Genomic DNA, 14,645 nt, shown 5'->3' on the forward strand with positions numbered 1-14,645 from the left:
AGGGCGCTGCAGGGCAACAATACTGTTCTCTGGTCTCGGGCTCTTTTTGCACTGAAAATCTTGATCAGAATAAATAATTGCAATTTAATTGTTTTAAAACATTGATCAATTATTGTAATGTTACTTAATCCCTCTGTAACAGAAAACAAAGGTTAAAAAGAGCAAAAAACATTTTGTGTTATTTTATTATTGAAGACCGAAGTAACAAACATAGTGTAAACCAAGTGTGGCATTGATTGGTAACAGGGGGTCTGAAAATTACATCATAATATTTGAAACATATTAATGACTTTTCTTTCTTTCTATTTTTTTAATATATATATATATATATATATATATATTAAAAAAAATTGCCAGCAGTTTAAATAAATTAGCAATGTATTCAAGCCCTCTATCACAACATTCACATAGCCTACATGAGTCTTGTGTCGTAAAGCAATGTCACACGGTCACAGACCGATAAACACTCTTGAGGGATTAGTCAACCCAATTTAGTTTCTTGTCAACATTGTCATCGTCCGTGTTCCTTCTGTCTCAGGTTGCATCGTTAAGACGGGGCCTGCACGTCACCAACAGCCTACTGATTAATAACACGTAATATAATAACAATCCCTCTTCTGACAAGGTGTAGAGAGTTTGAACTGTGGCAATGAAGAAAAAATAGGCCTGCTGACTGTATTAATGTATGGATCCATCCATTTGTCATTCAATTGCATTTCCTCGGATTGTTTTCCAGTCGCGAACACCCGTGCTGAAGTCACGTGGCTCCACTAAAGCCAAGGGTAGTAAAAAAAAACGTGTAATTTATTCCTGTGATCAAAGCTGAATTTTCAGGATTCTACTTTAATGAATAGAAAGTTCAAAAGAACAGCATTTATCTGAAATAGAAAGCTTTTGTAACATTAAACACTAGCCTACCGTTTGGGGTCAGTAAGAATTTTTAGGCCTTTTTTTTTATTTTTTATCTTTCCCTTGGTGAGCAGTAAAATGCTTAATTATTTTAAAACATTAAAAATCTTACCCATCCAAAACTTTTGACTGGTAGTGTGTGTGTGTGTGTGTTATATATATATATATATATATATATATATATATATATATATATATATATATATATATATATTAATGTTCATATATAAATTAATGTTCATATAACCAATGATTAATACAAAAAAATCTATTTAAAAAAAAAACACGTTTTCATAACTTAATGTGAACGTTAGCAAAACGTTCGTAGAACATATTTCTGTCAGCAGGACATGTAACGTTTAAAACTAAAAATAATAACAAATAATATTGTTTTTACATGCAAATACGGTTTGTAACATTTTGTCCAGTAATAAAACCAGTTGTGATCAATGAAAGAAATACGTGTGTAATGTGTGCACAAGGACAGAGACACAGCTGCTTTACTTCAATATGGAACAGGCCATCCAGTCATTTTGACACCTCAGCCATCATGGGACTCATTTCAAACATTTCATCCTCTCAAATTGCCACTGGAGAAAATTCCAGAACAAAGCCATGCAGGCCAGCCATGGTATCTATCAGCTCTCAGGATATTACCACTGAGTTGACGCTTCCAGATGCTGGGACATACTGATCGTGTGCATAAAGAATGCATTTGATAGCTGCGCCATCACTCATAGACAGGAGAGTGCGTCATCATGATGTATGGAAACTTCCGGTAGACACCTGTCTTCCGCTCCCAGGGTGACTGGTTTCTCAGGTAGCTAATTTATGGTGTCTAGGTGACGCATTTATCTCGTAGCTCAAAGAAAAATGAAAAACGAAATTTCCTGTATGTTCAGGAAAAAATATGCAAAAATGCAAATGAGTAATATTATTATACTAAGAATATGTAAAAAAAAAAAAAACAGAAAAAAAAAAAAACAGAAGATAATAAGTTTCAAGAAAACTCAGCTTTATTTAGCACGTTATATAACATCAAAGTGTGGAAGAGAAAATACTAGACCCTACAGCAGAGATCTTAAATACAGCCAAATTAAGTGAAATAAAATGAACCCAAGCAATAAAGAAAGAAAAACCAAACCTAAGCACAAACCATGGGATGTTAGTGAGAAACGGGGAGCACAAGCAAAAGAAGAAAACCACTGAAATATGTCTTTGCTCTGTCATTTGATCACGGACATGTCATAGGGATCAGTTTCAGGAGACAGAAAAATGATAGTGACAGTTTCTCCAACCCATTACGTCTCTCTCATTTCTTGACGTCTTCTTTTATGACGGGGGCTGCAATGAAGTGAAATAACCATTATTAGATTACATCCTGCATTTACAAGAAGAAAAAAGGCTACCACTTGTAGAGTTACCTAAAGTTACCTTAAATTATGTTTAAAATAAATCATTACATCTGAGTGATCTACAACAAACCTGCATGCATTTCAGAGCTCCATTTTCAAAGTGGATGAACCTATTTTTGTTAATTTTGATAATATACAACTGTACTGGACATTGTGAGTTCAGAAGTTTAATGTTCATTTGAAATGAGTGACTCTTTAAAAACGTATAGATAACCCGTGGAAATGTTCAATGTCCAATAAGTTATATATTACAGGACAAAAAACATGGATAAGTGCACCTGTTCAAATAGTTTGGGGTTTTGGGGATTTTTTTAAAGATAAAAAAAAGTATACTTTCATTCAGTAAAGGCACAATACATTGTTTAAAAGTGACAGTAAAGATGTTAACATTGTTAAAAATCAAATGTTTCAATCTATGTTCTTTTTAACTTTCTATTCATCAACAATCCTGGAGGGAAAAAAACAATCCTGAACACCAAATCATCATATTAGAATGATTTCTGAAGGATCATGTGAAACTGAAGACTGGAGTAATAATACTGAAAATTCAGCTTCCCCATTACAGTTATTGAAGATTGTAATAATATTTGACAATATTATTGTTTACCACATTTTTTATCAAATAAATGCAGCCTTGGTGAGCATAAACAGTTTCTTTCAAAAATATAAAAAAAAATCTTACAGACACCAAACTTTTGAACAGGTGTACTTGGACTGTATGTGCAACACTAATATTAGTTCTGGTATCTGGTGGCTCAGAGACCAAGGGTGCTTCTCATTTCTTTAATTGTGCTTCCTAGTGTCCTTTTCTTCACAATGCCTCTAATATCCTCCATCTCAAGACACAAGGGAAGGATACAAGGATCCAGGCATCATAGCAACACAGTATACAGGTGCTGGTCAATTAGAATATCATGAAAAAGTTGATTTAAATCAGTAATTCCATTCAAAAAGTGAAACTTGTATATTATATTCATTCATTACACACAGACTGATATATTTCAAATGTTTATTTCTTTTAATTTTGATGATTATAACTGACAACTAATGAAAATCCCAAGTTCAGTATCTCAGAAAATGAGAATATTACTTCGGACCAATACAAAAAAAATAATTTTTAGAAATGCTGGCCAACTGAAAAGTATGAACATGAAAAGTATGAGCATGTACAGCACTCAATACTTAGTTGGGGCTCCTTTTGCCGGAATTACTGCGGCAATGAATGCGGCGTGGCATGGAGTCGATCAGTCTGTGGCACTGCTCAGGTGTTATGAGAGCCCAGGTTGCTCTGATAGTGGCCTTCAGCTCTTCTGCATTGTTGGGTCTGGCGTATCACATCTTCCTCTTCACAATACCCCATAGATTTTCTATAGGGTTAAGGTCAGGCGAGTTTGCTGGCCAATTAAGAACAGGGATACCATGGTCCTTAAACCAGGTACTGTTAGCTTTGGCACTGTGTGCAGGTGCCAAGTCCTGTTGGAAAATGAAATCTGGATCTCCATAAAGTTGGTCAGCAGCAGGAAACATGAAGTGCTCTAAAACATCCTCGTAGACGGCTGCGTTGACCTTGGGCCTCAGAAAACACAGTGGACCAACACCAGCAGATGACATGGCACCCAAACCATCACTGACTGTGGAAACTTTACACTGGACTTCAAGCAACGTGGATTCTGTGCCTCTCCTCTCTTAGACTCTGGGACCTTGATTTCCAAATGAGATGCAAAATTTGCTCTCATCAGAAAAGAGGACTTTGGTCCACTGTGCTTTATTAAATCCAGAGTCAACGCAGCCGTCTACCAGGACATTTCCAGAGCACTTCATGCTTCCTTCATTTTCCAGTGCCCACACTGCCAAAAGAACCAAAACCTGGTTCAATGACCATGGTATTACTGTGTGATTATGTGTGATTTCATGTATTATTCTAATGGGATTTTGTGGGTTTCATAAGCTGTAAGCCATAATCATCAAAATTATAACAAATAAAGGCTTGAAATATCTCACTTTGCATGTAATGAGTCTATATAATATATTAGTTTCACCTGTTAAGTTGAATTCTTGAAATAAATCAACTTTTTGATGATATTCAAATTATATGACCAGCACATGTGTGTATGAACGTTGAATACTTGCTTATATGTAGTTTATATATATATATTCTAAACGAAGTTACAGAAAAGTTTGGATTGAAATCATAGGAGGAGAATGAATGTGTGTATCATGTGTTTCAGCAAACGTCTTCATATGATGCACGCTTTACCTCTCCTTTGCAGTGCTTTTAGAGAATAGAGATGTCCTTCGTGATGGCGGAGTTCGATCGATGTCAGTATTGAGAAGCACCCAGACAGGCTGGATTTGAGTCAGTGTTTGTTAGAGAAAGTGCATGCATGCAGTGTGGGTGTGATTGCAACACATGGGGCATCATCATGCTTACCTTGGACACATTTCACACAGAGCAAACCTGAGCTTACTGTTTACTCACGCACTGAGGGAGTGAGGGCGGTAGGGAATGTGAAGGGAAACAGGAAGTAAGGAGTAAGTATTAAAGTGTGACACGCGTCAGGAATCATGGATCACTAGAAAGAGATCCATTCTGGACCTTCAGATACACCTTTAGGTCCAATCCAACAGTTATTAACCACAATGAAACATTTGGATTTATGCCAGGACATGTCATCCATGTTTCTTTTTTTCTTTTTTTTGGAGTAAAACTGCCGTTCTAGGATGTTTTTTTTCTAACTCACAGCAGACTCCGTATTAACATTTTATAAAATAAAAATAAAATGTTAATACAGCATGGATGGATTTTGATCTACATGTCTCAGCATATATCTTTCATTTGATCATAAGATTGTGATCTTATGTTCAGCGGTCATTCAGGTGAGTTTCATTCATTCACGTATACATACACTACCATTCAAACGTTTTAGATCGGTACGAATTGTAATGTTTTTTTATTTTTTTTATTTTAAGAAACCTCTTCAGCTCATCAAGGCTGCTTTTCCCCCCAAAATACAGCAAAAAAAAGTAATATTGTGAAATATATGTTTAGAATCATTACTCCAGCCTTCAGTGTCACATGATCCTTCAGAAATCATTCTAATATGCTGATTTTCAGCTCAATAAACATTTTGTATTATTATCAATGTTGAAAACAGTTATGTAAAAAAAAAACTGGATTATTTGATGAATATAAAGTTCAAAAGAACAGCATTTATCTGAAATTTTCATCTTTTTTAAAATGATACACTATTGGTCAATTTCTTTCTTTATTTTTAAGAAATTAAAACTTTTATTCAGCAAGGATGCATTAAACTGATCAAAAGTGACAGTAAAGACCTGTATAATGTTACAGTAGCTTTATATTTATTAAAGAATCCTGAAAAAAAAAATCAACATTGATAATAATAAGACATTTTTCTTGAGCAGCAAAGAACGTTTGCTGCTGAATTATTAGAATGATTTCTGAAGGATCATGTGACACTGCTGAACATTCAGCAGTGAAAGTATTTCACAATATTATTGTTTTTGCTGTATTTTCGATCACATAAATGAAGCCTTGGTGAGCAGAGGAGACTTCCTTAAAAAACATTTTTTTTAAATGACCAATTTAACACTTTTGATAGATAGATAGATAGATAGATAGATAGATATATAGATAGATAGATAGATAGATAGATAGATAGATAGATAGATAGATAGATAGATAGATAGATAGATAGATAGATAGATAGATAGATAGATAGATAGATAGATAGATAGATAGATAGATAGATAGATAGAGATAGACAACACTGATGAATGTAAAAAATAACATGACTATTCCAGTTTCCACCAAAAAATGAAGTAGCACAACTGTAATCAACATTAATAATAATAATGTTTCGTGTACATCCAATCAGTATATTATAATAATTTCTGAAGGATCATGAGACGCTAAAGACTGGAGTAATGGCTGCTGAAATGTAATGTATTTTAAAAAACAGTCACTTTAAAATTGTAATAATATGTCACAATATTGCTGTACTGCTGTATTTTTTTTATCATAAATAGATTCAGCATTGGTAAGCATAAGATACTTCTTTCAAAAACTTTAAAAAATGTGACAACTTACTGACAACAAACTTTTAAACAGTAGTGTAATTACTAGACAAATCAGATATAAAATATACAGTATGTAACAATGAGACATCAACCAAATGATGCTAAGTAAATCTCTCAGTAGCTCTTGAGCAAGAGGCAAGTACTCACAGCGAACTTCCAGTTTGCATTCTACTAAGTCTTCTCCGCTCGCGTTGACCGCCTTACACATGTACACACCTCCATCAAACGGACACGGCTTCCGGATCTCCAGAGTCAGCACACCCTGATTGCTGAACATACGATACTTGGCCTCGTTTGTAATGTCCATCTTGTTTTTGTACCATGTGACTTTAGGCTGCACAAAACAATGAGATGTAAGTAGAAACAGATTATCTTTCCAATTTTCTTACATAAACATAATGATAGATAAGATAGCTATCCACATATATTGCTATTTCTTTCTTCGAACCTGCTAACATCTGGGTTAAGATACTAATATATTTATCAGAATTATGTGTAAAACAAAATGAAGCTGTCAAACATTTCAAGAGCAGGGTAACATGATTCTGTGTTTTTGTCATTTCTACTACATGGTCAAAATAAATAGACTAATTTGAACACTTAACAGGTTGGGCATTTTCCACTTCTACGTGACAATATTCTTGTGAACAAAATGAGGACTTTTGGGATGAATTGTAATGCCGACTGTGAGCCGGAGCCCACTGTGACCTCACTGATGCTCTTGTGTCTGAATGAGAGCAAAAGGCTAGTTACATTCCTTTCAGTTTGAAATTAAATGCTAAACAAGCACAAGTGATTGTGATATTGTGTTCATACGTTTGGCTATATAGTGCATAACCATTGATAGTAAGGTCACACATGCTCACCTTAGGGATGCCTCTTACAGAGCAGCTGAGTGTAGCGTTGTATCCGGAAATAACTGAGCGACTCATGAGAGGATGTGTGAACTTGGGGGCCTCAGAGAAATCATGCTCTTTGTAGGAAGGATGCTTATACACAATGCCTGTAAAGAGAACCAAAACCTTTTTATCAGGAGATCTGGGTGAGCTACATGGGAATTTCAAATACTTACAGCCTAACCACCAAATTCTAGCAGAAGTATTCTTGCTATCTACACTGCATGCTAGTGAGCAGACATGAGAATCTAGTGTATCTGGGCACAAATGGTCACCTGTTTTCTGGATGTAGGCACTGTCTTTGGAAAGGCAAGGCTCTGGACTCAGACCCACCATGTTTATGGCGTACACACGAAACACATACTCATTCCCCATGATCAGGTCTGACACCACACAATTAGTGCGACGATACTGTTCATACACAGTGTACCATTCCTGCGAAGAAAAGAAAAAACACATAAACGTAGTCATATATTGTGTCCCACATTGTGAGACACCCTTTACTGTGTTTAAAAGCTGTATTTGTTCTTCTCTGAAACTGACCACAACATTATGACAAAAATATCTGTTTCATGAAAATAATTAAAATATCCATAAAATAATATATATATTTTTTATAAGATACTTCAACTACCGTTCAAAAGTAAAAAAAAAAAAAAAATAAAAAAAAAAAATAATAATACTTTTATCGAGCAAGGATGCATTAAATTAATCAATAGTTAAAGTAAAATCATGTATTGTTACAAAATATTTTTATTAATCAAAGGATGCATCAAAATTTCCACAAAAATATTAAGCAGCAGGACTGTTTTCAACACTGATATTAATGAGAAATGTTTCTTTAGCACCAAATCAGCATATTAACTCTTTCACCGCCAGCATTTTTTTAAAGGTTGCCAGCCAGTGCCTGCATTTTTGATAATTTTCACCAAATTTTCATGAATATTTTGTTGTATGAATGTCTGAACATGCTAGAATAAAACTTTTTTAAAGCATTTTTTTTATCAACATTTTAATGTGGGTAAGTTTCATAAAAAAGCAAAATTTTGAGCAAAAAGCTGAGAAAAATATGTTGAATTTGTCAAAGAATACATCCAGATCTGATTCACAAGGATGATCAAAACAGCAGGAGTAGATTGAGTCAATCAACACCCTCAAAGCATCACAGTCCAGTACCTCGTCCTGGGTCGACATTTCATTCAGTAACATTAGGCAGTTTTGATGCCGTTTATTTTACATAATGTGTCTGCTTCCATTATATGCTGCTATCACTTGTTTCTGCTTCGTCTTCACACCGTCTTTTGATCAGGAGATTCAGTCAGATGCGTAATAGCACCCCCTACCGCATAACAGTAAAAACACGGAAATGGCTGAGAAAGAGTTCAAATGATTTCTGAAGAATTGTGTGAAACTGAAGATTGGAGTAACGATGCTGAAAATTCAGCTTTGATATCACAGGACTAAATTACATTTTAAAATATATAAAAATAGAAAACTTTTAAATTGTAATAATAGTTCACAATATTAGGTTTTTACTGTGTTCTTAAAGGTACAATATGTAAGATTTTTGTAATAAAATATCCCAAAATCACTTGCACAGTGTGATATTTCCTGCAGTTGTGTACTTACAATATCCCAAAAGTTCCCAAAGATTTTTAATTTCAGAGAAATTCCAAATTTAAATAATGGCAGGGACGATAAATCAGGGTAAAATACGATAAATGTATTTATTATTTATTTTTGCACCCTCAGATAACCAGATTTTCAAATAGTTGTATCTCGGCCAAATATTGTCCTATCCTTATAAACCATACATCAATGGAAAGCTTATTTATTCAGATGATGTATAAATCTCAATTTAAAAAAATGTACACATATGACTGGTTTTGTGGTCCATGGTCACATAAGTGTATTTTGCTCACCAAAAATGCATACAGTATTTAAAAAAACATTAAAAAATGTCACCGAACCCAAACTTTTTAAAAGTAGTGTACGGTACTTAAAATGAGTTTTTTTTGTTTTTATTATATTTATTTATTGCAGGGTGGGGCTTGCATTGGATTTAACGTTTTGTACACGTTTCATGTTTGCTTTATGCTGGTTGTAGCCTGTGTTTGTTCTTTCAGAAATGTACTAGGAACAATTTATTTTAAAGCTCAAACCTCAGTAAATTAATTATAAATAATAATAATAATAATAAAACTATAAAAATGGGCATAAAAACACTGCATGTTCATGCTCATTGTCAACCATTTTTGTCATATGGTCACCAGCAAACAGTATGTGGCTATACTATGGCACCAATTATCCGTGCTAATCTAAAACATAGTCAAGTGGCTCTCAGATGTCTGAATATACCACTGTAAAATCATTCCGTCCATTGTTATAGAAGTAGACAATGGGGAAAACGTTGTAGGATCGCTTAGCACATGTATTAAGCCGAAGTGTCATTACTATGTCCGTGGGAGCAGTAGATGCAGAAGCAGGTAAATGGCCTGCCTATGAATGTGCCCCAATGCCTGCAGCCTAAAGAGCTTTTATATTTAGCAGCAGAGCATCTCCGATTTCTGATTGAGATTGTCCTGTGAAACCTGATAATTCGTTGTCTTCGTGCCTGCTGCTCTGAACACAGCGAGAGGAATAGACTGGCTCTAGTAACAATGTGAGGTGAAACCCAAACCGGGTGCTTTTTATTTAGCCGCTAACTTTAGTGGCTCAAGAGTACAAAGGGGTAAAGAGACCAATATAATGACAGCACTTAAATCAGGGCAAGGCCGTGGGCTAAGATTACAGCATGCCTGCACCGAAGGGGGCACAGGTGCCATGGAGTGGTGAGCGGTATGGGTCATTTTGGAGCTTTGGGTACTGGATGTTCTGGATGCTGTTCCTCTGGCCCTCAATTCAGTGCCACTGGCCAACTGTATATCACAAGATAGGCCATAAACTCAGAGTGTCCCTGCAATGCTGTGCCACTGATGAATAGTGTACATACATTACTCAATTACAGTGATCACAAGCTTAGCTGCTTTAGATAGACAATGGCAGGCTGTCGGTGTGGGGAGGCTTACGAACCCACTAACTCCCTCTCTTTTTCTCAAATTCTTGCAATGAGTCTGAGTTTTACTACTAACAGTGCTCAGCAGGGGAGCAGAGCTCTCTAACAGTACATACAGTATGTATAACTCAATATCAAAGAGAACAGGTAGGGCAGTCATTTTCTAAATAAAATAAAATCATTTTCCATTTCAGCAAAATCCCTACTTTGCAGGTTTGGGTTTACCATGGTTTTCTTGTCAGCCTTCTGGATGGTGTAGCCTGTGATGTCACAGTTGCCATTATCCTTGGGTGGTTTCCACTCCAGGGCAACGTTGAAGCCCCAAATTTCCATCACCTTTAAACTCTGGGGTGGGCCCGGCAGGTCTGACATTAGAAGAGAACGAAATGCGTTCTGATGTTTACTGATGCAAACAAAGACACAAGTACTACATAGAAGAAAACTGTGAACAGAAACTGAACATTGTACCGTATGTAATTACTACATGTTATTCTTCGAATCTTCGGCAACTGTGTCAAATCTGGTCAAAAGTACAGGTTAAACTGACAGTGTATGCTTACAAACAGATCCTAGTAACTTACCAACAATCTGTATATTCACATTGGCTTTGTCCTCCACATTCTCAATTTGCACTTGAACATCATACTTCCCAGAATCCTTTCTCTCAGATCTCCTGATGAAGAGGATGGTATCAGTGTCGCTGTTCCGTATGCTGACCAGCTTAGGGTCCAGAGGCTCATTGTTTTTTGTCCAGGTTACTTGAGGCCGTGGTTTCCCCTTAAAAGTGGGTGAAGAATGTGTCAAGACATCTCACAAACTATATTACTGACAAGAAACATAAAAAAGTACTTATGTTATGACACAAATGGATGGATGGAAGGATGGATGGAGATGTTTTAGACACTAGAGTTCCCTACAGGTGTGTTACAGCTGCTGTTCAGCCTCGTGTCATTGACTGCCATCTGTATGCAGCCTCCTTCATTGTATTTCAGCCATAGAGTACAGTGTATTTATTGAGTGAGAGGATGAAGATCTATGTTTCACAAACTGGGTTCTGTAAACAAACAAGTGGACAAGTTACAGTCTAGTCGAATACTGAAGCTCTGGCTGATGGAAACTGTTGGAGGTCAAAGTCTGCATCAAAAAAGGACAGCCAATGGCTTAATTCTGTGACAAATAATGCAGCTGGATACAGCAATAGAGAACTTTGCTGGATCTTTTCACAGCACTCAGAGGACGCCTGCCAAGAAATGAATCTAAATTGTTTGCATTTGAAAGAGGTTCAAATGAATAATTCACATGACCTGCAGCATAATTTTAGTAGGTATTTGCGTGTTACAAACACAGTCTGAAGGATGACTTTTCTCACCTGGAAGGGGATTACCAGGTTAATCGTTTCTCCTACTTTCTTGATGAGTGTTTGACGAAGGTTACGGGGAAGCCAGATTTTTGGCCGCTCTGCAATAAGAGAATGTAAGTGATTCATGAAGATAAGATCCTTTTAGATCTAATTTCCTTCCCAACACTAGACTATAATGCGATGTAATAGATAGATCTTCACTTAAAAATAAAGCTTATTTGTCTGAATATTACCATGTATAAACTTAGCTTCAGTCTATTATCAAGTAGACTCATCTGTAGCAAGAGGCCTCACATATCATGTCTGTAAACACAATCTATAAGGAGAGAACAGGCCAATATGTAGGACAGAGAAGAACTGCACCCTCCCCCATCGACACTGTTACTGAACTGAATCAACATTGAACTCTAGCAGTCCACACTGTGCAAAAAGTAATCGTTGTGTTTTGTATCCCAGGGAAAAACGCACCTTAAAGGGTTAGTTCACCCCAAAAAAAAAAATGATGTCAGTAATTACTCACCCTCATGTTGTTCCAACCCCGTAAGACTTTCGTTCATCTTCGGAACACAAATTAAGATATTTTTAATTAAATCTGAGAGTCTCACTCCTTCATAGTAATTGCGTCTGTCGGCCCAGAAAAGTTAGTGAAGACATCGTTAAAATAGTCCAAGTGACTACAGTGGCTCAACCTTAAGTTTATCAAGCGACGAGAATACGTTGGTGCGCAACTATTTCAACTATTAATTTTCTTCAGTGTGGGCCTCTGAGTGAGTTCACGAGAGCGCCACGACGCATACGCGATAACTTTTCTGGGCCGGCAGATGAAATTACCAAGCAGCCTATGAAGGAGTGAGACAGCTCTTAAATTTAAATTAAATATCTTAATTTGTGTTCCGAAGATAAACGAAGGTCTTACGGGGTTGGAACAACATGAGGGTGAGTAATTACTGACAGAATTTTCATTTTTGGGTGAACTAACCCTTTAAGACATTGAGGGGGACAAGTCACCCCACCCCCCAATAATTAGAAATGGCCAAATTGTCCCCCCAATATTTGAAATTCTTGCACTGCTCTGCTGCACTCCATTATGCAGAAATGCACGTTGTTAGAATGATAAAAAGGTTTAAAAGTACAATTTTTAAACCTGACACAGAGGTCTAACAGTGCTCGTTGATGTCAAAATGATTGAGATGGCCAATCAAATCAAAGTAGGCGGAGTTTACTGTTCACAAAAGCAGAGCGTGAATGCCAGTGCAAAGCGTCAGTTTAACGTTGAAAGAGTGAGAGATGTAAATATTGAAACATTTAATACAACTTTTATGATAGAAATGTTAAACCACTGACAGTAACATCTACTAAACTACTCGAATGCAAAATGATTATTTCCCAACTAGAATTAGACCTAGAATTTCCTTCACTGTTCTATTTCTTTATGCTTTCTAAAAAAAATTGGTCCCCTCCAATGTTCAAGACATGGTTTTGGACTTGTCCTTGTGTAATGATCCAAAAAGTTGCCCTTAAATGTGCTAGCCTAACATTTTAAGATTATTCTCTGTCTTAACTCACGCATGATTTCACGGATTGTGACTGCTTGTTGCAGTGAGGCTGGAGGGCTTGGGCCTGCCATGTTATACGCCCTCACACGGAACTGCATCTTCTCTCCAGTTGGCAGGTCACGGATGATCACAGAGGTCCTATCTGTGAGACCCGAAAATGCAGGGATCCATTCATCAGCTATAGAGATGAAATAAAGTTTTCAGAAACAGAATATTGAGGATTTATTCTAAAAAGTATTTTGATGCCGTTGAAAATAATGTTTTTACACCAGGATTGCTAAAAATAAGAAATAAATACTAGTGCATTGTAACATGAGTAGATTCAAATATATAACTAGGCTAAAGCTACACTACCGTTCAAAATGTTTGAGGTCAGGAAGATTTTTCATAGTTACTAAAATGTTCTATTTCAAATTAGTACTGTTCTTTTAAACTTTCTTTTCATCAAAGAAATCTGGGAAATCTCAAAAACGTCAGCTTTGACATCACAGAAATAAACTATATTAAAATAGAAAACAGTAATAATAGTTCAGAATATTTCTGTTATTGCTGGATTTTTGCTGTTAAAATGCAGCCTTTGTGAGCATAAGAAAATCTTACTGAACCCAAAATTTTGAACAGTAGTTTACAGTTGTGTTCAGAATTATTGGCATCCCTAGTAAATATGATCAAAGATTGCTGTAAAAATAAAACTCCATTGTTTATTCTTTTGATCTTTCATTCAAAAAATGCGCAAAATTCTAACATGTTATTGAAGTAAAAGAATTTAAAGTGGGGGGTAAATCGCATTATGAAATAAATGCTTTTCTCCAAAACACGAGCCACAGTCATTGGCACCCTTTTATTAAATAGTTTTTGCAACCTCCTTTTGCCAAGATAACAGCTCTTGAGTTTTCTCCTATAATGCTTGATGATTTTGGAGAACACCTGACAAGAGATCAGAGACCATTCCTCCATAAAGAATCTCTCAAGATCCTTCAGATTCCCAGATCCATGTTGGCGCTTCTTCTCTTCAGTTCAGCCCACTCATTTTGGTTCAGTTTAGGGGACTGGGACAGCCATGGTAGAAGCTTAATTTTGTGCTCAGTGAAACATTTTTGTGTTGATTTTAATCTTTGTTTTAGATCACTGTCCAGTTGGAAGATCCAAACATGGCCCATTATAAGATTTCTAGCAGAGGCCGTCAGGTTTAGATATTTGATCTGTTGGAATTTGCTAGAATCCATGATACCATGAATCTGAACAAGATGTCCAGGACCTCCAGCAAAAAAAAATAGGCCCACAACATTAAAGATCCAGGCATGGAGTACTTTTTATCCCAGTTTGCACCAAACCCATCTACAGGTGAAACTC

General features: G+C 36.1%; 1 protein-coding gene across 1 annotated transcript in view; it reads right to left on the minus strand.

Annotated features, from left to right (window-relative positions):
- Positions 1-1,903: 1,903 nt before the first annotated feature.
- The window catches only part of mybpc3 (myosin binding protein C3), a 37,010-nt gene continuing 24,268 nt past the window's right edge, over positions 1,904-14,645 (minus strand). Inside the window, exons 24-31 of the mRNA XM_079638170.1 lie at positions 13,303-13,470; positions 11,746-11,834; positions 10,958-11,153; positions 10,602-10,741; positions 7,597-7,756; positions 7,292-7,428; positions 6,573-6,759; positions 1,904-2,253 (exon numbers count right to left, since the gene is read on the minus strand). Of these exons, the coding sequence (XP_079494296.1) occupies positions 2,222-2,253; positions 6,573-6,759; positions 7,292-7,428; positions 7,597-7,756; positions 10,602-10,741; positions 10,958-11,153; positions 11,746-11,834; positions 13,303-13,470 (1,109 nt within the window). The 3' untranslated portion in view covers positions 1,904-2,221. The remainder of the gene's footprint in view (positions 2,254-6,572; positions 6,760-7,291; positions 7,429-7,596; positions 7,757-10,601; positions 10,742-10,957; positions 11,154-11,745; positions 11,835-13,302; positions 13,471-14,645) is intronic.

This window comes from Phoxinus phoxinus, assembly GCF_949152265.1.
Source record: "Phoxinus phoxinus genome assembly, chromosome: 2".
Taxonomy (NCBI): domain Eukaryota; kingdom Metazoa; phylum Chordata; class Actinopteri; order Cypriniformes; family Leuciscidae; genus Phoxinus; species Phoxinus phoxinus.